The 20,499-nt window shown below is 65.1% G+C and overlaps 2 protein-coding genes across 4 annotated transcripts; both read left to right on the forward strand.

The window, feature by feature from the left end:
• The first annotated feature begins 32 nt into the window (after positions 1-32).
• Positions 33-9,486, forward strand: CXXC1 (CXXC finger protein 1). Of its 3 annotated transcripts, none has more exons than XM_050337324.1 (15): positions 33-164; positions 340-437; positions 829-929; positions 1,332-1,435; positions 1,951-2,106; positions 2,716-2,742; positions 3,248-3,394; positions 5,366-5,473; positions 5,553-5,737; positions 6,571-6,778; positions 7,293-7,403; positions 7,947-7,996; positions 8,157-8,253; positions 8,620-8,772; positions 9,248-9,486. In XM_050337324.1, exons 1-15 carry the CDS (start codon positions 36-38, stop codon positions 9,386-9,388), a joined length of 1,815 nt encoding a protein of 604 aa, XP_050193281.1. In that variant the 5' UTR covers positions 33-35; the 3' UTR covers positions 9,389-9,486. The 3 variants fall into 3 exon arrangements, with proteins under 3 accessions (XP_050193281.1, XP_050193283.1, XP_050193284.1); XM_050337326.1 differs by having other exon boundaries at positions 3,359-3,394; XM_050337327.1 differs by lacking the exon at positions 3,248-3,394.
• A 1,899-nt stretch (positions 9,487-11,385) lies between these two features.
• On the forward strand, positions 11,386-20,357 carry MBD1 (methyl-CpG binding domain protein 1). Its single transcript, XM_050337308.1, is given in 22 exon segments — positions 11,386-11,413; positions 11,416-11,494; positions 12,088-12,202; positions 12,551-12,775; positions 12,777-12,817; positions 12,819-12,836; positions 13,114-13,199; positions 13,692-13,732; positions 14,154-14,303; positions 15,164-15,298; positions 15,721-15,788; positions 15,847-15,898; positions 15,986-16,051; positions 16,761-16,982; positions 18,011-18,215; positions 18,218-18,277; positions 18,336-18,426; positions 18,507-18,539; positions 18,541-18,592; positions 19,026-19,134; positions 19,137-19,461; positions 20,324-20,357. Coding segments are annotated over 22 exon segments (2,235 nt in total).
• Positions 20,358-20,499: the final 142 nt, after the last annotated feature.

Raw genomic sequence — 20,499 nt, forward strand, 5'->3', positions numbered from 1 at the left:
ATGGCGGCCCCCAGCAGCCGCCGCCATTGCCCTCTATGGGCGCCGCCATGTTGGGTGCGGGCGCGACCTCAGGCGGAAGCGGAAGTCGGGCACGCCCTTCGCTTCCGGCCGCGGCGGGGCCTGGCCCGGAGGGTCCCTCGGTGGCGGCGGTGGCGGCAGCGATGGTGGGGGGAGCGGAGGAGCTCTGGGGGGTTTAGGAGGGTCTTTGTGGGGGCTGGAGAGGGATGGGGGCTGGGGGAGAATCTGTGGCGGGGGCTGAGGGTCCGGAGGGGGCTGTGGGGGCCCCAGTGTGATCCCCGGCCGTGACCCGGCGCCCCCCGCCATTGCCCCCCCCTCCAGGACAGCGAGTTCTCGGACGCGGAGGCGGCGCCGGGCGGGGAGGAGAACGCGCCGGTTTATTGCGTGTGCAGGAAGCCCGACATCAACTGTTTTATGATGTGAGGGGGGAGTGTGGGAATGGGGGGGTTTGGGGGGGTCCCCAAACGCTTCGTGATGTGAGGGAGGAACGGGGGGGATCCCAACATCGACTGCTCTGTGATGCGAGGGGAGATGGGGGTCCAACTGCTTCCCGATGGGTGGGGGAGTGAGGGCTCCTGTCAGGGGGTTGGGGGAGCTGTGGAGGGCTCTGGACCCCGGTGGGGCCTCAGGGCTGGGGCTGGGGGAGAGCGGATACCTCTCGGGGTGGGGGTTGGGGGCTCCGGGGGTCTCTTGGGGGATCCCTTGAAGGGGGGGCAGCGGGGGCTCCCTTGGGGTGGGAGGGATGGAGGAACCCTCGGGGGGGTTCCCCAGCTGAGGGTCTCGATGTGTTCCCCCCTCCCCCATCCACAGCGGGTGTGACAACTGCAACGAGTGGTTCCATGGGGACTGCATCAACATCACCGAGCGCATGGCCAAGGCCATCCGGGAGTGGTACTGCCGTCAGTGCCGCGGTGAGGGGGCTGGGGGACCCATCTGGGGCTGGCACTGCCACCAGTGCTGCGGTGAGGGGGCTGGGGGGCCACCCCGGGCTGGCACTGCCACCAGTGCTGCGGTGAGGGGAGTTTGGAGGGGCTGAGAAGCTGGTTGGGGGGGGTCAGAGGGGAGGTTTGGGTTTGGGGAGGGATGCTGGGGGGTCCTGACCACCTGGGTATGTTTTGGAGGGAGGAGCCCCTCCATTCTGGGGGGTCCTTGCTGCCAGGATTGTGGTTGGGGGATCTGGGCTGAAAGGTTTGAAAGGGGAAATGGGGGTCCCTGACATCGAGGCCCCTCAGTGATGGGGTGACAGCAGCAGATGGGGGGGCTGGGGGTGAATGAAGGGTCCCCCTGATCCCCCTTCTTTCCCCCCCTCCCAGAGAAGGACCCGTCCCTGGAGATCCGGTACCGGCACAAGAAGTGGCGGGAGAAGGAGCACGAGGGGGCCAAGGGGCAGGAGCTGGAGCAGGGCCGGGCAGCCAAGGTGGGCTTGGGGGGTCCTGGGGGTGGCCCTGGGGCCAGACCAGCAAGGTGGAGCCCCAGACCGGGAGGCACCCTGTGGTGTGGGGGACACCAGGGGTGCCCCAGTCCTTTAAGGTGCAGATTTGGGGGTTCCCTATATGGAGTGCTTTGGGGGATGGACCTCTGAGCCCCTTCTAGGTGCCTGCGTCCCACCTGGGTGGGTTTTGGGGGGTGTGAGCCCCCCCCAGACCAAGCACTCAGCCCACACGTGTGGGATGTGTGAGGTGGGGGCATCCCTGGGTGTGATTTGGGGTGTGATTTTGGCTGTGCCCCGCCAGATCAAGCGCTCAGCCCGCATGTGTGGGGAGTGCGAGGCAGGGGCGTCCCTGGGTGTGATTTGGGGTGTGATTTGGGGTGTGATTTGGCTGTGCCCCAGATCAAGTGCTCAGCCCACACATGTGGGGAGTGCGAGGCAGGGGCGTCCCTGGGTGTGATTTGGGGTGTGATTTGGGGTGTGATTTTGGCTGTGCCCCCCAGATCAAGCGCTCAGCCCGCATGTGCGGGGAGTGCGAGGCGTGCCGCCGGCCCGAGGACTGCGGGCAGTGCGATTTCTGCCGGGACATGAAGAAGTTCGGGGGCCCCAACAAGATCCGCCAGAAGTGCCGCCTGCGGCAGTGCCAGCTGCGGGCCCGGGTGAGCGGGGCTTGGCGTGGGCCTGGCGTGTGCTTGGCGTGTCCTTAGCGTGTTCTCAGTGTGTGCCCAGCAGGTGCTGGGTGTGGGGCCTGTGTGTGCTGGGTACGTGTCCTTAGCATGTGTTTGGTGTGTTCTTGGCATGGCTGAAGCGCGTGCTCGGTGTCACCGTAGTCTGGTGTTGATGTGACGTTGGCGTGAGCTCAGCATGTGCTTGGCATGGTCACGTGTTCTGTGGGGTCAGTGATGTGTGCTGAGCGTGGTCTTGGCGTGGGGTGAGTCCTTCACATGTTGTCTGTGTGTGCTCGGCGTGTGCTTGTTGTGTGCTCAGTGTCAGGGGGGGTTTGGGGGTCTTGGGGAGGGGGTTGGAGGGGTTGGGGTGGCCCCAGTGTGTCCCCAGCTTGTCCCTGGTGTGGTTCTGTGTCACTGTGTCTCTGACGTGTCCCTGTGTCACCTGCTCCCATGACTCCATGTCACCCTGTCCCATGTCCCTGACGTGTCCCCAACGTGTCCTGTGTCCCTGTGTCACCTTATCCCATGTCCCTGACGTGTTCCCTGTCCCTGTACCACCCTGTCCCGTGTCCCTGACGTGTCCCCACTGTGTCCCCACAGGAGTCCTACAAGTACTTCCCCACCTCGGTGAGTCACCGGGGCCCTGGGGCTGGGGGGGTCTGGATGGGAGGGGACGGGATGGGGGATGGGGGGTTGAGGTGCCCCAAAATCTGCGGTCCCCCTGGGGTGAGAGGGGGCCTTGTGGGTCCCCAGGGTGGGGGTGGTGTGGGAGGGTCTCCTGGAGTGGGGGTGCCAGTGTCTGGGCAGGTGCTGACCCCCCTTAGCTGGTGTGAGGGGGTGCTGCGGGGGTCCTGGGGGGGTCCCTGGCAGTGCTGACCCCCCCTGAGCTGATAAGGGGGTGCTGGAGATGCCGTCAGGGGGTCCCAGGGGTGCCGTGGGGGGGTGTTGGTCGTGCTGAACCCCCCCCAGCCTACAAGGGGGTCCTTGGGAGTCCCGGGGGTGCCATGGGGGGGTCCCAGGGGTGCTGAAACCCTCCCAGCTGATAAGGGGGTCCTGAGGGTGCCATGGGGGGGTCCCGGGGGTGCCGTGGTGGGGGGTGCTGGGGGTCCCTGGCAGTGCTGACCCCCCCCAGCTGGCGCGGGGGCGCGAGGGGGACCTGGAGCTGCTGAAGGCGCAGCTGGGGCCGGGGCCCCCCGAGAGCCTCTCGGACGAGGAGCTGCCCCTCGACCCCCGGCTCTACCAGGAGCTCTGCGCCGGCGCCTTCGACGAGCACGGCCTGGTGAGCCCCCAAGCTGAGCCCCGGGCATCCCACACTGACCCCCGGGCACCCCAAACTGCCCCTGGCATCCCAAACTGCCCCAGGCACCCCGAACTGACCCCCGGGCACCCCGAACTACCCCTGGCACCCCAAACTGACCCCCGGGCACCCCGAACTGCCCCTGGCATCCCAAACTGCCCCTGGCATCCCACACTGATCCCCGGGCACCCCAAACTGCCCCTGGCATCCCAAACTGACCCTGGCACCCCAAACTGCCCCTGGCATCCCAAACTGCCCCTGGCATCCCAAACTGACCCCTGGGCACCCCTGAACTGCCCCTGGCACCCCAAACTGACCCCCGGGCACCCCGAACTGCCCCTGGCACCCCAAACTGACCCCCTGGCATCCCAAACTGACCCTGGCACCCCAAACTGCCCCTGGCATCCCAAACTGAGCCCCTGGCACCCCAAACTGACCCCCGGGCACCCCTGAACTGCCACTGGCACCCCAAACTGACCCCGGCACCCCGAACTGCCCCTGGCATCCCAAGCTGAGCCCCAGGCACCCCGAACTGACCCCCGGGCACCCCTGAACTGCCCCTGGCATCCCAAACTGCCCCTGGCACCCCAAGCTGAGCCCCAGGCACCCCGAACTGACCCCGGGCACCCCTGAACTGCCCCTGGCATCCCAAACTGCCCCTGGCATCCCAAACTGCTCCTGGCATCCCAAACTGAACCCCAGGCCCCCCGAACTGCCCCTAGCACCCCAAACTGACCCCTGATCTCCGGGCACCCCAAATTGATCTCCCAAGTGCCGTGGACTGCCCCTGGCATCCCTAACTGCCCTTAGCACCTCAAACTTCCCCCAGCACCCCAAACTGACCCCCGGGCACCCCTGAACTGCCACTGGCACCCCAAACTGACCCCCAGGCACCCCTGAACTGCCCCTGACACCCCAAACTGCCCCTGGAATCCCAAGCTGACCCTGGCACCCTGAAACCCCGTGGCACCCCAAACTACTCCCTGGGCACCCCAAACTGCCCTCTGGGTACCCTGGACTGCCCCTGGGCACCCTCAAACAGCCCCCCCCAGGTACCCAACTGTCCCCCGGGCACCCCAATCTGCCCCCGGCACCTCCAAAACTGGGCCCTCCTGGGCACCCCAAGCCCCTCCCCAGCATGTTCAGCGTGTTGAGACCCCGTTCTCAAGCACCAACATCCACTGAGGCGGGTTTGGGGTGGGGGGGTTGGTGTTGGGGGGGGCTTTGTGTCAGAGCACGTTGGGGCAGAGCGAGAGACGTCTGAACCCAGTGTAAACGTGTCAGAGCATGTTCCATGGATGGTCGGGCACCCTGAAGGCTTTAGGCGTGTTTATGCACGTCAAGGCATGTTTTAGGCGTGTTTATGCACGTCAGGGCATGTTTTAAGTGTGTCTGGGCACCCCAAGCCATGCTTAAACACACTTAGGCAGGTGGGGGGGGTTAAGCATGTTCACATGTAAAGGTGTTCTCTGGGCTGGCCTTTGGCGTGTTCAGGCCCACGAGAGCATGTCTAGGGCAGGGTTTGCATGTCAAGGCCTGGTCTTGTGTGTCAGAGGTTGTTTTTTGCATGTCAAGGCCTGGTTTTGCGTGTCAGGGGATGTTTTTTGCATGTGTCTTGCGTGTCGGGGGGGGATTTTGGGAGTCAGGGGTGCCCTGAGCATGTGAGGACGTGTTGGTGCACCCGCTGCGTTCTCACTCCGTGTCAGGACGTGTCGGGGTGCGTCTCCCCCCGTGTCCCTGTGCTGGGCCGTGGTCTAGATGTGACCAGGCATGTCCTGGCACGTTGGGAGTGTCGCTCACCGTGTCAGGGCACGTCCTGGCACGTTGGGGCGTGCCCTGCATGTCCTTGCATGTCCCCGCGTGGGCCGTGCTCTGGGGCGTGTCCTGGCGTGTCCCCCCCGTGTCCCCTCGGTGTCCCCGTGCCCGCCCCGACGTGTCCCCGGTCCCGCACAGCCCTGGCTCAGCGACGCCGAGGACGCCCCGTTCCTCGACCCCGTCCTGCGCAAACGCGCCGTGAAGGTCAAGCACGTCAAGCGCCGCGAGAAGAAGTCGGACAAGAAGGTGGGGAGAGGGGGGCAACAGGGAGGGCTCTGGAGAGGTGCTGGTCCTAACTGGTGCTAACTGGTGGCCACTGGTGCAGAAGGAGGAGCGGTACAAGCGGCACCGGCAGCGCGCCCGGCACCGGGAGCGCCGGGGACACCCCGAACGCGCCGACGCCCGGGACCCCGCGGGGCTGGGCCAGTGCCTGGGGCCCGGCTGCACCCGCCCTGCCCGACCCCCCTCCAAGTACTGCAGCGAGGCCTGTGGCATCAAACTGGCTGCCAAGTGAGTACCCACTAGTACAGACCAGTACAGACTGGTATAGGCCAGTACAGATAGCTGCAGACCGGTACAAACCAGTACAGACAGGTACAGACCGGTACAAACTGGTACAGATAGGTACAGACCAGTACCAACCAGTACAGACCAGTACAAACCAGTACAGATAGGTACAGACCAGTACCAACCAGTATAGACAGGTACAGACCAGTACAAACCAGTACAGATAAGTACACACCAGTAGAAACCGGTACAGATAGGTACAGACCGGTACAAATTGGTACAGGTAGGTACAGACCAGTACAAACCAGTACAGGTAAATGGAGTGGTATAGACCAGTAATGGTGTTTATAGACTCATATAAACTAGTGCAGACCAGTAATGACTTGTATAAGTTGATAGAAATAACTACAGACCAGTATAGATTGTCACAGACCAGTATAAACCGGCATACCCTGGTAGTGACCTGTGTAGACCAGTATAAACCAGTCCAGACCAGTAACAAGCTCTGTGGAGTGATACAAACCAGTACAGAGCAGACCAGGACAGAGCAGAGCCCCTTAGGATCCAGGGGGTCGGTTCAGCCCCCGGTGCCCCCTCCCCAGGTCCCAGCTGGCCCAGTGAGATCCCACCCCCGGGATCCTGGGATGGATTGTACACCCATTCCCAGGATGGATCCCACACTCAATCCCAGCATCCCAGCGTGCCCATTAACCCCATCCCACCCCATTCCCAGCCGGATCTACGAGATCCTGCCGCAGCGGATCCAGCAGTGGATCCCAGACATCCCTGTAAGGGGTTCTGGAGTGCCCATTAACCCCATCCCACCCCGTTCCCAGCCGGATCTACGAGATCCTGCCGCAGCGGATCCAGCAGTGGCAGCAGAGCCCGTGCGTGGCCGAGGAACACGGGAAGCGGCTCCTGGAGCGGATCCGGCGGGAGCAGCACCAGGCGCGGCTGCGGCTGCAGGAGATGGAGCGGCGCTTCCACGAGCTCGAGGGGCTCATCGCCCGCGCCAAGGGGCACCCGCCCCGCGAGGATGAGGAGGTGGGGACCCCCTGAAACCCTCCAGGACCCCCCTGAGCTCCGAAATCCCCTGGGACCCCCAAACCCCTCCCACGAGCTCGAGGGGCTCATTGCCCATGTGAAGGGGCACCCGCCCCGCGAGGATGAGGAGGGGGGGACCCCCAAAGTCCCCCTGAAGCCCAAAACCCCCCAGGACCCCCAAACCCCTTCCATGAGCTCGAGGTGTCCACGCCAAGGGGCACCCACCCCACAAGGATGAGGAGCTGAGGGCACCCAGGGACCCCCAGTTTCCCCCAGGGACCCCTGAACACCAGCACACACCTCCTGGAGGTTTGGAGACCCCCCCCAAACCCTTCAACCTCCCCCATCCTGGGTCCTCCCTCATCCCCCCACCGGGTTCCCCACATACACCTGGGTCACCCCAAACCTGTTAACCCCTGGTGGTCCTTGAGCCCCTTAACCCTGGGTGTCCCCCCGATCCCTGTGTCCCCCCTAATCCCTGTGGACGCCTCCTGACTGCCCTGTGTCCCCCCAGAGCACAGAGGGGGACAGTGAGGACACGGACCTGCAGATCTTCTGCGTCTCCTGCGGCCACCCCATCAACCCCAAGGTGGCCCTGCGGCACATGGAGCGCTGCTACGCCAAGGTATCCTGGGATCTGGGGGGTTCCAGGGGATCCCTGGGGTCTGGGGGGAGCCTGGGGGAGCCACAGGAACCTGTGGGCTCCTGTGGCTTCCTGGGATCTGTGGGATCATCCACGGGATCTGTGGGATCCATGGGATATACGGGACCCTGGGGGCTCCATGGGCTCTTGGGGAACCCTTTGGGAGCCTCCCAGGATCAGCACCAGCCCTGGATTCTGCAGAGACCACAGGGATCCTGTTCCTGGGCTTTGGGGGGTGCTGGGGGACACGTGGGGACCCCACTGGGGAGCCTTGGGGGGCCTTTATAGGGGTCCTGGTGTCCTCTGGGTGGGCTGTAGGGACCTGCTTGGGGTTCCATAGGGGCTGGGAAGCCACGGGGACCCCATGGAGGGTGTCCAGGAAGGCTGGGAGGTCCAGAGGGACCCTGCCTGGGGGGCACTGGGTGGGTTCTACAGGGGCTGTGGGTCCACTGGGGCTCTGTAGGGCCTCAGGGGGTCTTGGGGGTCCCATCCCTGCACCCCACTGACCCCCCCACTCTGTTGCAGTACGAGAGCCAAACGTCCTTTGGGTCCATGTACCCCACCCGCATCGAGGGGTGAGTGGGGAGGGGAGGGGGGTTCCAGCCCCCTGGATCCCCCTGGGCAGGGGAAGGGCAGTTATGGCTGCCTGGGACGGGAGGGGGATTACCCCACACACCTGTGCCCCCCCAGACACCCTGTGTGCCCCCCTCCCCATCACCCCGTGTGTCCCCCCAGGGCCACCCGCCTGTTCTGCGACGTTTACAACCCCCAGAGCAAAACCTACTGCAAGAGGCTGCAGGTGCTGTGCCCGGAGCACTCCCGGGACCCCAAGGTGGGTATGGGGGGCAAAAGGGGGCTGGGGGGGGCAGGTGCTGTGCCCAGAGCACTCCTGGGACCCCACGGTGGGCACAGGGGGTGGGAGGGGGCAGATGCCCCAATGGGTACTATAGGGCACATCTGTGGGTGCTCCTGGGACCCCCAGCACCTCATTGACCTCACTGCCCCCCAGGTGTCCACAGATGAGGTGTGTGGGTGTCCCCAATGTCCCTGTGCCCCCCAGGTGCCTGCAGATGAGGGGTGTGGGTGTTCCCAATGTCCCCAGTGTCTCCAATGTCCCTGTACCCCCCAGGTGCCCGCAGATGAGGGGTGTGGGTGTTCCCAGTGTCCCCAGAGTCCCCAATGTCCCTGTGCCCCCCAGGTGCCTGCAGATGAGGTGTGTGGGTGTCCCCTGGTGCGGGACGTGTTCGAGCTGACGGGCGATTTCTGCCGCGTGCCCAAGCGCAAGTGCCACCGTCACTACTGCTGGGAGAAGCTGCGCCGCGCCGAGGTGGACCTGGAGCGCGTCCGCGTGGTGGGTGTCACCAGGGGGGCAGGAGGGGCCCCACGGCGTCCCCTGGACCCCACACTCCACCCCGATGTCCTTCACCACGTGCCCGTGTCCCCAAGGCGGTCCCTGTGTCACCGTGTTCCCACGGGTGGCACTGGTTCTGTCCCCATGTCCCCCAAGCTGTCCCCACACTCCCCCGACCCTGACTCCATGTTGTCCCCTGTCTGCAGTGGTACAGGCTGTCCCTGCCCCTGTCCCTGTCCCTGACATTGTCCCCTTTCCCCTCCAGTGGTACAAGCTGTCCCACTCTCTGTCCCTGTCCCTGACATTGTCCCCTGTCCCCTAGTTGTACAAACTGTCCCTGACCCTGTCTTTGGCAGTGTCCCTGACCCTGGCAGTGTCCCCTTTCCCCCCCAGAGGTACAAGCTGTCCCTGTCCCTGTCCCTGTCCCTGCCCCTGACACTGTCCCCTGTCCCTGACCCTGTCCCCTGTCCCACAGTGGTACAAGCTGGACGAGCTGTTCGAGCAGGAGCGCAATGTTCGGGCGGCCATGACGAACCGGGCGGGGCTGCTGGCGCTGATGCTGCACCAGACGATCCAGCACGACCCCCTCACCACCGACCTGCGCTCCGAGCGCTGACGGGACCCCCACAGCCCCCAACACAGCCCCTTCCCCCACAGCCACCACCCCCCAGGCCTGGGCACTCCCCCCCTTCCCCAATAAATCGGGTGTACAAAGCGTGTTTGGGCGTGTCTGTGGGGCTGGGGGGTGTTAATGGGGCTGGTGGGCTGTTAATGGGGCTGGGGGGTGTTAATGGGGCTGAGGGGTCAGTGGGGCTAGAAGGTGTTAATGGGGCTGGGGGTGTTAATGGGGCTGGGGGTGTTAATGGAGCTGGGGGTGTTTAATGGGGCTGGGGTGGTGTTAATGGAGCTAGGGGGTCAGTGGGGCTGGGGGTGTTTAATGGGGCTGGGGGAGTTTAATGGGGCTGGGGTCAGTGGGCTGGGGGTGTTAATGGGGCTGGGGGTGTTAATGGGGCTGGGTGGGGAGCCCTTAGAGGGCTGGGGGGTCCCTGGAGGGCAGGGGGGCGATGAGGGCAGCATCCTGGGGATGGGCTGGGAGGGATCCCTGGGGGTGTTGGGGAGGGGTCCCTGTGGGGGATCCGGGGGGTTCCTGGGGAGTCTCTGGGTGTTCTCTATGGCTCAAGAACCCCTGAGAGTTCTTGGGGGTTCTGTAGGGCCGGTAGGGTCCCTGTGGAGTTCCCTTGGGGTTCTGTAGGACTCAGCATCCCTGGGGGGTGTTTAGAGGGTCCCTGGGGGATAGCTTTGGGGGTCCTTGGGGGCTCTGTAGTTCGGGGGGGGTCTCTGAGGGGTCAAAGGGAACCGTCGCAGCTCATTAGCATAGCCACGCCCACAACGCACTAGCAAAAGCGTGGAGCCTCCCCTTCTTTTCCGCGTCACGTGACCTCTCGGCAGGCGGGGCGGGATATTTTCCCGTATCACGTGATCGCTTCATTTGCATGACCCCGCCCCTCACGCGCGCGCCCGGCCGTTGGGTCACGTGCGTCGCGGGTCACGTGTCCACGCCAGGCTGGGCGGGTGCGCCTCGCCCCGCCCCCTTTTTCGCTTCTCCCCATCCCCATTGGTCGCTGCGGCCTCACGTGACCAGCTGATTTCACACCCCCCTTCTCCGCCCGTTCCCGCGCGGCGCTTCCGCTTCCGGCGCCAGGCCCCGCCCCCGCGGCCGCGAGGAGGAGGAGGAGGAAGAACCGGAACGGCCGCGACAGCGGGGGGGGATGGGAACGGTGAGGGGGGACGGGAACGGCCAGGGGGGATGAGAACAGCTAGGGGGTGTGAGCGGGGGAGGCACAGGGGGTGCGTGTGGGAAACGGGAAGGGGGAGGAGGCCGTGAGCGGGGCGGGAGGGCGGTTTGTGAGGGTTTTTTTGAGGGGGCGGTTTGTGAGGGGTTTGTGGGGAGGGGCGGTTTGTGAGGGGTTTGTGAGGAGGGGCGGTTTGTGAGGAGGGGCGGTTTGTGAGGATTTTGTGGGGGTGGTTTGTGAGGGGTTTCTGAGGGAGGGTGCTGTTTAGGCGGTGATTTTTGCGGGAGAGGGGCGTGAGACGAACAGGGAGGTTTTGGGGTGTTGTTACTGGGGAGCGGGAGTTCGGGTGGGAGGGGTGTGGCGGGTGGGGGTGTGAAGGGAAGGGGGTTGTGGGGGAGTATTTTGAGAGGGGCGGTTTGGGCGTTGTTTTTTGGGGGCGTGAGGGGGAGAGGGAGTTTGGGAGCTGGTTTGGAGTTGTTGAGGCAAAGTGGGGAGTTCCGAGGGCGCGCGAGCTGTGGAGAGGGGGAGTTTTGGGGGTTGTTTCTGAGGGGAGGGGCTGCTCGGTGTTGTTTGTGTGGGGAGGGCAGCGCGGGAGGGGAGGGGAGGGTTTTGAGGGGATCACGTGGGGAGGTGACGCGAGGGCGTGGCCTGGCTGTGTTTGGGGGCGCGGCCTCGAGGACCCCTGCGGGGAAGGGGGTGCTGTGGGCGGGGGCACGTTTTGGGGTCTCTGGGGGTTTGGGGTCCCGGAGGGATTTGGGGGTGTTCTGGCAGCCCGTTCCGGTGCTGACACACCCCTCTCCCCGGGCAGCAGCCTCCCAGGATGGCCGAGGGCTGGGCCGAGTGCCCTGCGCTGGGCCCGGGTGGCAGCGCCGCGAAGCCTTTCGGAAATCGGGGGCCACCAGCGGCCGCAGCGACACCTACTACAGGAGGTGCCCTCCCCACCCTCCCGGCACCCTCCCCACCCTCCTGACACCCCGACCCCACCTCCCATTTCCACGTGCTCCCCATCCCCCCTCCCAACCAACACCCCCTCCCCGCCCCAAAGGGGCCCAAGGACCCCCCAAAATGTCTCCGGGGATGTGGCCAGTTACAGCTCCTCCCCCTCGTGTCCAAGCCCCTCCCCCAGTCCTTGGCCCCACTCCCTGCAGTTTGGGGGCTTCCCCAAACACCCCCACTCACCCCCCGTGGTGTCTCTGCCCCTCCCAGGGGTGGTTTCAGGAGCCCCCCCCGGGGTCATTTCATTGTCCTCCCATTCCAACCCCTCCCTCAGCCCTGCGCCCCCAAATCTTTCCAGCCCTTTCCCCCCCAAATTTTCCCAACCCCACCCCAAACCATTGAGGGCTCAGGGGGAGCTTTGGGGTCTGCTGAGCTGTGTTGGCCCCCCACCATTGATTTCCCCCTCCCTGTTCCTGCTCCTCCCTCCCACGGTTTCCCTGGGTCAGTGGTCCCCTCCCTCGGATTTTGGGGTCTCCCCCTGGGTTTGGGGGCTCTCTGGGTCGGCCCTGACGCCCCCCCCCGGCAGCCCCACAGGGCAGAAGTTCCGCAGTAAGATCGAGCTGAGGAGGTTCCTGGGCCCCGGCCACGACCTGAGCAACTTCGACTTCAAATCGGGGCTGCAGCGCTCCGGGACCCCCCGGGTACGGACCCCAAAACCCTGGGGAGGGAGCTCAGAACCCAGGGGACCCCAAAAAACCCCAGGGAGGGAAAGCCAAAGGTCCCCTGGAGCGGTGGGGGGAGGGGTGGATCACCCTAAAACTCCAGGGCGGGGGTGTGTCCTAAAAATTGATGGGGTGAATTAAAGGGTTTGGATTGGGGGTTTGGGGCTGGGAGGAAATTTAAGGGGAAAATAAAGTGGAGAATAAAAAGAGCTCCTCAGAATGAGGGAGATGGGGGAGCTCCAGACTGGGGGGGGGCAGAGGGGAGTCACAATATGGGGGGTGATGGGGGCTTGCCCAGAATGTTTCATCTCTCCCTTTTCTCCTCAGACCAGAAAAGGCCCCAAATGGCGCCTTCCCGTGGGGCCCCCCCTGGACCCCCCAGAGACCCCCCGGGAGGAGGGGGAGGAGGGGGGTGGGGCTGAGGCCAAGGAGGCCCCACCCCTGCAGGCACAGGCCCCGCCCCCTCCCGCAGTGGCCACGCCTCCTCCTGTCGAGCCCACGCCCCTGATTGCTGTGGCCCTGCCCCCACCCGCCGAGGCCCCGCCCCACCCGAGAGCCCCTCGTGCGCAGGACCTGCAAACGACCCCCGGAACCCCCAGGATGGGAGTGTGGCGTGAGTGGGGCAGGGGTGGGGGTCCTGGATCCCCTCTTGGGGGTTTGGGGACAGGAGGGGATCCCAGAGGAGGGGGTTGGGTGGGTGTTACCCCAGAGCCCAGGGAGGGTGGGGGGAAGGGAGGGGGTCCCTGCGATGTTTGGGGGCCGGGAGGGGTCTCTGGGGGTTGGGCTGGGGACCAGGGAGGTCCCTGGGGAGGTTTGGGGTCGGAGGGAGGTCCCTGGGGGGGGTGCTGGGGTTTCCCAACCCCCTCTAACGCCCTCCCCCTCTCCCCCAGTCTCTGTGCCAGCTGCCAGAGCCTCTTCCCGGGGGTGTCTCTTCCTCCCCAGCGCCGCTGCCGCTGGCTCTGCCCCGACTGCCGCGGTGAGTTCGGCCTCAGTGCACTCCTCATCCTCCTGCTGCGTCCTGGAGCCTTCCTCCTCATCCTCCTCATTCTACTTCTGCCCCCCAGAACCATCATCCTACCTTCCTCATCTTCTTCCTGCCCCCCAAAGCCTTCATCCCACCCTCTTCCTCATCTTCCCCATCCTCCTCCTGCTCCTTGGAGTCTTCTTGTTTCTCCTCATCATGTTCTTCCTGTGCCTGAGTGCCTTCTTTCTGCTCTCCTTCCCAACCTCACAACCCTCCTCATATCATCCTCATCAGAGCCTTTTTCATCATCTCTCTCGTTTTTGTCAGAGGTTTTTTCTGTATTTTGGGCTCTTCTGGAAAGGAATTGGGGGGGGGGAGGGGTCAAGGTTCCTGGAGGGGCCCAGGGAGCCCCAGGGCAGTCGGGGAGGGGGTCAGGGTGCCCCAGGGGGAAGGTGGTCCCAGGTAAGTTGGGTGACTCTGACCATCCCCCCATCTCTCCCCCAGCCCAGAGACGAGACTTCAACCGGGAGCAGCGGTTCTACAAGGTACCCCTGACCCCCCCTGGATCCTTCAGGGATTTTTGGGAGGTTGCCCCTGCTTCCTCGAGTTTGAGGGTGCTGTTGTGACCCTGTGGCTCCCCAGGGGTTTGGGGGCTGTTGTGCCCCTCTGGATCCCTCAGAGACTTTGTGGGGGGGGAGTGTTATTCACCACATTCTCTCAGGAGGTTTGGGGGTTTTCCCCTGGTCCCTTGGGGGTTTGGGGGGATGTTGTGCCCCCCCCAGATCCTTTGGAGGGGGTGTCCCCTGGGACCCCTTGGGGAGTTTGAGGGGAGTGTCCCTGGTCCCTCAGAGATTCGGGGGGCTGTTTTACCCCCCCCCAGTCCATCACAGGGGTCTGGGGGATCGTGTTGTGCCTCCCCTGATCCCTTGGCGGGTTGTGTTGTGCCCCCCCTGCCCCCCACCCCAGCGGGTGGGCTGTGGCTTGTGCCAGGCCTGTCGCATCCCCGAGGACTGTGGCATCTGCAGCGCCTGCTCCCGCAGCCCCCCCGGGGGCCCCCCCGGCCCTGCCTGGCCCAACAAGTGCCTCCTGCGCCGCTGCCTGCGCATTGTCAAGAAGGTACCGGCACCCCCGGCGCTGTCACACCCCCCCAGCATTGTCACACCCCCCCAGTGCTGTCACACCCCCCCAGCATTGTCACACCCCTCCCTGGTGCTGTCACACCTCCCCAGCATTGTCACACCCTCCCAGCATTGTCACACCCCCCCACCAGCATTGTCACACCCCCCAACATTGTCACACACCCCCAGCCCTGTCACACCCCCCCAACATTGTCACACCCCCCAGCCCTGTCACATCCCCCAACATTGTCACACCCCCAACATTGTCACACACCCCCAGCCCTGTCACACTCCCCAGCATTGTCACCCCCCAGCATTGTCACCCTCAGCATTGTCACACCCCCCAGCATTGTCACCCCCCAACATTGTCACACCCCCCAGCATTGTCACACCCCCAAGCATTGTCACACCCCCCAGCATTGTCACACCTCCCCAGCATTGTCACACCTCCCCAGCATTGTCACACCCACCCAGCCCTGTCACACCCCTCCCGGTAGTGTCACACACACCTCTTGGCACTGTCACCCCCCTGCCACTGTCACACTCCCCCAGCATTGTCAACTTCCCCCTATGGCACTGTCACCCCCTGGCACTGTCACACCCTTCCCAGCACTGTCACAGCCCCTGGTGTCACTGTCACAGCTCTGTGCATGTGCCAGGTTATCCATCCTCTTTGTCAGGTCTCTGATGCCATACCCTGTGTGAGAACATTTGTGAAGCCACGTTCTCCCATGTTCCCTCGTGTTTTTCCATGTTATCCTATGTAAACCCATGTTCTCCCATGTTCTCCTGTGTTCTCCCATGTTAACCACGTTCTCCCATGTTCTCCCACACTCACCTTGCTCTCCCGTGTCCCAGGGCCTGGGCTGTGGCTCATGTCCCGGCTGTCTCTGCACCGAGGACTGTGGCAGCTGCTGCATCTGCCTGAGGCGGCTCCAGCCCGGCCTCAAGCGCCAGTGGCGCTGTCTGAGGCGGCGCTGCCTCCGCCCCAAGGTGGGAGACCCCCCCTGGGACCCCCAGGGTCACCCACCCCTTGGGGTCACCCTCCAGCACCCCGCAGGTCACCCCCAACCTACCCCTACAGCACCGGTGGTGCTGCCTGAGGCAGCGCTGCCTCTGCCCTAGGGTGGGACATCCCCCTTCTGGGACATTCCCCTCTGGGACACCCCCCTATGGGACATCCCCCGTTTTGGGACCCCCCTCTGGGACCCCCTGGAACCCCCAGAGTCACTCACCCCCCTGGGGTCACCCCCCAGACCTCCCCCTCAAACACCAATGGTGCTGCCTCTGCCCAAGGTGGGACCCCCACTGGCCCCCCCACCTTGGGACCCCCCACCATCCCTCCTCTCTACCCTGGGGTGTCCCCCTGCCCCCGCTCCTCAGTCCCCCAACCCTCTCTCCCTGTGTCCCTCCAGAAATCAAAGGCAGCCAAGAAGACCCAGAGCCCCCAGGCCCTGACAGAGGTGAGTGTGGGACCCCCGTGGTGGGGCAGGGCCAGGACCCCTGGGTGTCTCCCTCACCCCCATCTTCTCCCCCAGAAGTGGAAGCCCCTGTGGAGCGAGAGCCCAGCGACACCCCGGCACCAAACACAGGGTGAGTGGGCCCTCCCAGATACCTCTGGGCCCCCCCAGACACCCCTGGGCACCCCCCTTGACCCCCACTGACCCCCTTTCCCCCCAGAAGCCGCTGACCAAGGGCAAGGAGAAGAAGAAGCCCGGCCGACCCCCGAAGCCCTCCGGGCCCCGGGTGAGTGACAGCGCCTGGCCCCGCCCCTCGGACACGCCCCTAGCCCCTTGGCCCCGCCCCTTCGAGCCCTGGCCCCGCCCCGGTGCAGCTATTAGGGGTAGGGCGCCGCAATGTTCCTAATAGTGGAGCCTGCACGAATTGTGATAGGTTTGGGATTCAGGTGATATAATATGGGTGCCATAATGCTCCTGGTAGCTGTGTCAGGCACTAATGTCAGGCTTCAGCCCCTGGAATAACGGAGTGCAGGTGCCAGAATGATTTTATGAGCTGCTCTCACGCTGAATGTTGGTGCTCAGTGCATTCAAACTTCACATGCAGTGGGGTGTGGCTACCGTAATACCCCTAATGCTGGGGCCATCACAGCCCAGGAGCTGTTCCGTGGCTGATGGTGCGATTGAGGTACCGTAACGCCCCTAATAGTGGGGCTAAGACACCACAACATGACTAATAGGGTGTTCAGTGACCATAACATCCTTAATAAGTGTTTTAGACATAACATCAGGATCCAGGGCACTGTAATAGTGGGTTGTAGATACTGTAATGACCCACATAGTGGGGTTCAGATAGCCCAGTGCCCCTAATAGCTGCTCCTTCCTAATTAACCTGTGGCTTCAGCCTAACCTGCTGCTGGCGCTTGGCTGCCGTAATGCCCCTAATACTGCACCCCCTGCTACCATAATGCTCCTAACAGCCACTCCCGCATTGACAGCCCCGGGGGTGCCCTGGGGGGTTCCAGGGGTCCCGGGTGACCCCTGTCTCTCCCCAGCGGGGGGTGAGGAGCAGGGCCAGCCGGCGCTGTGGGGTGTGTGCGGCCTGTCGGCGCCCGGCCGACTGCGGCCGCTGCGACTTCTGCCGGGACAAGCCCAAGTTCGGGGGGCAGAACCTCAAGCGCCAGAAGTGCCGCTGGAGGCAGTGCCTGCGCTGTGCCATGGTGGGTGCCCGCCCCTGCTTCATCCCAGTGACCTCCCAGTGCTTCCCAGTAGCCCCCAGCCACAGCCCCTCCGCCCCCTCCCCAACAACTCCCCACCTTTTGTCTGGGGAAACTGAGGCACGAGCATGGCTGGGGTTGCCCCAACCCCCTCAGTGCTGGGTGGGACCAGTTCAGACCATTGTGGACTAGTTGGAGGGGAAAGGGAGGGGGTTGGTTGGTACCCAGGTGGTGCCTGGACGCCTGGGTCCTGTTTTGGGGGGTCTCTTGGACGCCTGGGTCCTGTTTTGGGGGGATCTCTTGGACGCCTGGGTCCTTTCTGCATTGCTTGGCTTTGGGGGGACTCACTCTGGGTCCTTTTGTAGGGGGGCAGGGGGGGTCCTTGGTCACCTGGGTCTCCCTGAAGAGGTTGTTCCCTTTCCCCCTCCCAATCCACATCCCCTCCTAAATTGGGGTGCACCCCCCCCCACCTGAGGTCTCTCTCCTGGCGCAGAGGCGGCTGCTGCCGGTGTGGGGGGGTCGCTGGGGGACCCCCTGGAGCGGCCGCCCCTCCCCCGTCCAGGCCCCCGCCGCCGCCGGCCCCCGGCCCCCGCGCCGCCACCCGGAGCCGCCGCCTGCCCGCCGCCCCGCCAGGTAACGGGACCCCCCCTCCGTCAGGGGGACCCCGAAACGCTCCTCACCCCTCCAAATAACCTCACCCCCTAAATCTTTCCTCTGGGTCCCCCCAGTCTCTCTCCCCCCAAGTTTGCCCCCCCCTCCTTTGCTGTGCTTGCTCTGCTGCTCTGTCTGCACAGACCCCCCCTGGGAGACCCAGGCGTCGGGTGGGGGGGGACCCAGGTGTCCAGGAGGGCACTCTGGGGGGGCTCAGGGGGATTTTGGGGACCCCCTCGTCACCCCAAGGCTTGTCTGTGCCTCAGTTTCCCCGTGGGTTGGGGGTCCCCCCTGACACCTGGGTCCCTTTTGGGGGAGGATGAGGGGGGATCTCCAGGATGCCCTGGGTGGCCTCTCCCTGACGTGACCCTCCCCCACAGGACAAGGAGGAGCCTCTGGGGGGGCCTGAACAGGGCCCTGGACCCCTCCCAGGGCCCCCCCTGCGCCTCTGTCCCATCAAGGAGGAGGTGGGGCCCCTCCCCCGCCTCGAGGTGAGATCCCCCGGCCGCCTGGGACCCCCCCTGGAGATGTTGGGGCCCCCACTGACCCCCGCCCCCAGGACCCCGGCTGGGCTCCTCATCGCCTCAGCCCCCGGCTCAAAGGGCCCCCAGAGCCCAGCGTGGCCCCCACCGGTGAGTGGAACCCCTGTGCCCTCCCCCTCCTCAGGTGCCTGGGACCCCAAGTAACACCCCTTCCCCCCCGCAGCCCCCCAGGAGATCTGGGGTCCTGATCGCCGCCACCCCCGCGTGAAGCAGGAGCAGCCCCAGCCCAGCGCGTCCCTGGTGCCGGTAAGGGGGCTTGGACCCCGGGTTTGGGGGGGGGGCTCCCTCCCTGACCCCCCAAACCTCACGGGGTTCACCCCCATCTCCCCACCAGGTGCCCCTGGCCCCCGGCCCCGCTGGTGGTACTGGAGTGAGAGTGAGGAGGAGGAGGAAGAGGAGGAGGAGGGAGGAAGCCAAGTGGTGAGGAACAGGGGGAGCTGCTGGGCTTGGGGCAGTGGGGGGGTCCCACGGCTGGGTGGGTCTCATGTGGTTGTTCCTGTACGGGGATGGGGGGTGCAGAATTTGGGGATGGTCTCAAGAAACCTGAGAGGGTTCTGAGGCTCTTATGAGTCTGGGGTGGGGGTCTTAGGGGGCTCTGAGGGTTTGGAGGGGTGGAGGGAGGCAGCCTGGGGCCTTTAGTGGGGGAGCTTTCTGGGATCCTGTTGAACTGGGGAGGGGACTTTTGTGGGGGTCCTCAGGGCTTTAGGGGGGGTCTTAAAGAAGGGGTGTCCTCATGGCTGTGGGGGCAGGGGGGTGATCCTGAGGCTCTTGAGGGAACTGGGGGGTTTCTCTCAGGACGTTCCTCACGATTTCAGGGGGTCCCATTTTCCCTCCTCCTCCTCCTCCCCCGCAGCCGCTGCCGCTGCCTCAGGCACAGCCGCCGCCCTGGCCGGGCTCGTTCCTGGAGGAGCTGCTGGAGATCCCCCTCCCCGCTCACTGGGGGTGGTGGGGCGGGCCGGGCGGGGGCGGGGGCTGCGGCTGGTGCAGCGCTGTCCCCGCTCTCCCATGGCCGAGGCCGCCGTGCTGCTCAACCCCGGGCTGGCCTTCCGCGTGCTGGTGGCCCGGGGGCGGCCGGTGCCCCCCGGGCACGAGGTGCTGGCCCGGAGACCCCCCCTGCGCTCCGTCCTCGACCTCGTGGAGCTGCTCTGCGACCTCGAGGCCTACGGGCCCTGCCCCGGCCCCCCCGGCGGCCCCCCCGGGCCCCGCTGCCACGTCCTGGTGAGGGGGGGTCGCTGCTGCCGGCCCTGCCTGGCCACGGGGGACACTGAGAGGGAGGAGGGGGTGTTGGGGTGGGGGGACCAAAGGGAGGGAGAGGACTGGGGGTTGGGGGGAGGGGAGGAATCACGGGAATAAATTGGGAAGGTGGATTTTTGGGGGAGGGACAAAGGGGGACAGAGGTGGGGGAGGCAAATGGGAAAGGAAGGGAAATTATGGGGGGCTGGAAGTGATGGAGGAAGGAACTGGAATTGGGGTGAAGGAAATGGGGGTTCGGAGGGGGAATGTGGAATTTGGAGGGGGAGGAAAACGAGGGAGGTGAAAGCGGGGAGCAAAGGTTGAGGGATGTGAGGGTGGGGTGGGAGGATTTGGGTGTTGCACCTTTGGGGTGGGGAGTGGATTTGGGGATGGACTCGGAGGGGGTGGGGGAGGGGCACTGGGGGTCCCCGGGGGGACCCATCCCCCTTTGGGGGGATCCAGGACCCTCCTGTATGTGAACCCCCTCCAGCCCCTCCCCCAGTGACACCCCAAGGCTGAGGGACCCCAGAAATGGCATTTTTGGGTGGCACCACCCCACATTTGGGGGAGGGTGGGGCCCACTTCGGTACCACCCCTCGTTTTGTTTCCCAGGGATTTTGGGGTGCCCCCAGCACCCGTTTTTTGGGTGGGTTCCCCACCCCAACCCCCCAGTTTGGGGACATCAGGTTTAGGGGGCCCCAAAAGTTCTTTTGTTGCCCCAGTTCCCCCCAGTGCCAAACTGGGGCCCCTCCCCCACCCCCAGAGTTTCTATTTTTGACACTGGAACCGCCCCCCCGAAAATTGGGGGCGCGGCCCCTTTAGGACCCAGCCCCGTAGAGGTTTAAGGTGGACCCCGCCCATTGCGCGGCCCCTTTAAGGCGGGGGCGTGGTTGAGTTAAGCCCCGCCCCTTCTGTTAGACCCCCGCCCACGCGCGTCTTCCGCCTGCTGTGACCCTGCAGGCCACGCCCCGCTCTATTTACGAGGGGCGTGGTCTGTCCCCTTGGCCCCGCCCCCGCGCTGCTTTCAGGGATTCGCGCCAAGCCATAACCCCGCCCCCTCCCCGGCCCCGCCCCCTCGGCAGAATTAAAGAGAC

Source organism: Myiozetetes cayanensis, unplaced genomic scaffold (genome assembly GCF_022539395.1).
Source record: "Myiozetetes cayanensis isolate MyiCay16 unplaced genomic scaffold, myiCay2020 scf61, whole genome shotgun sequence".
Lineage (NCBI taxonomy): Eukaryota > Metazoa > Chordata > Aves > Passeriformes > Tyrannidae > Myiozetetes > Myiozetetes cayanensis.

Coding starts and splice junctions, on each gene's coding strand:
- CXXC1 (XM_050337324.1), top strand. CDS start 36: ATGGGCGCCGCCATGTTGGGTGCGGGCGCGACCTCAGGCGGAAGCGGA. Junction 7,404..7,946: donor TGGAGCGCTGCTACGCCAAG/GTATCCTGGGAT, acceptor ACTCTGTTGCAG/TACGAGAGCCAAACGTCCTT. Junction 8,773..9,247: donor ACCTGGAGCGCGTCCGCGTG/GTGGGTGTCACC, acceptor CCTGTCCCACAG/TGGTACAAGCTGGACGAGCT.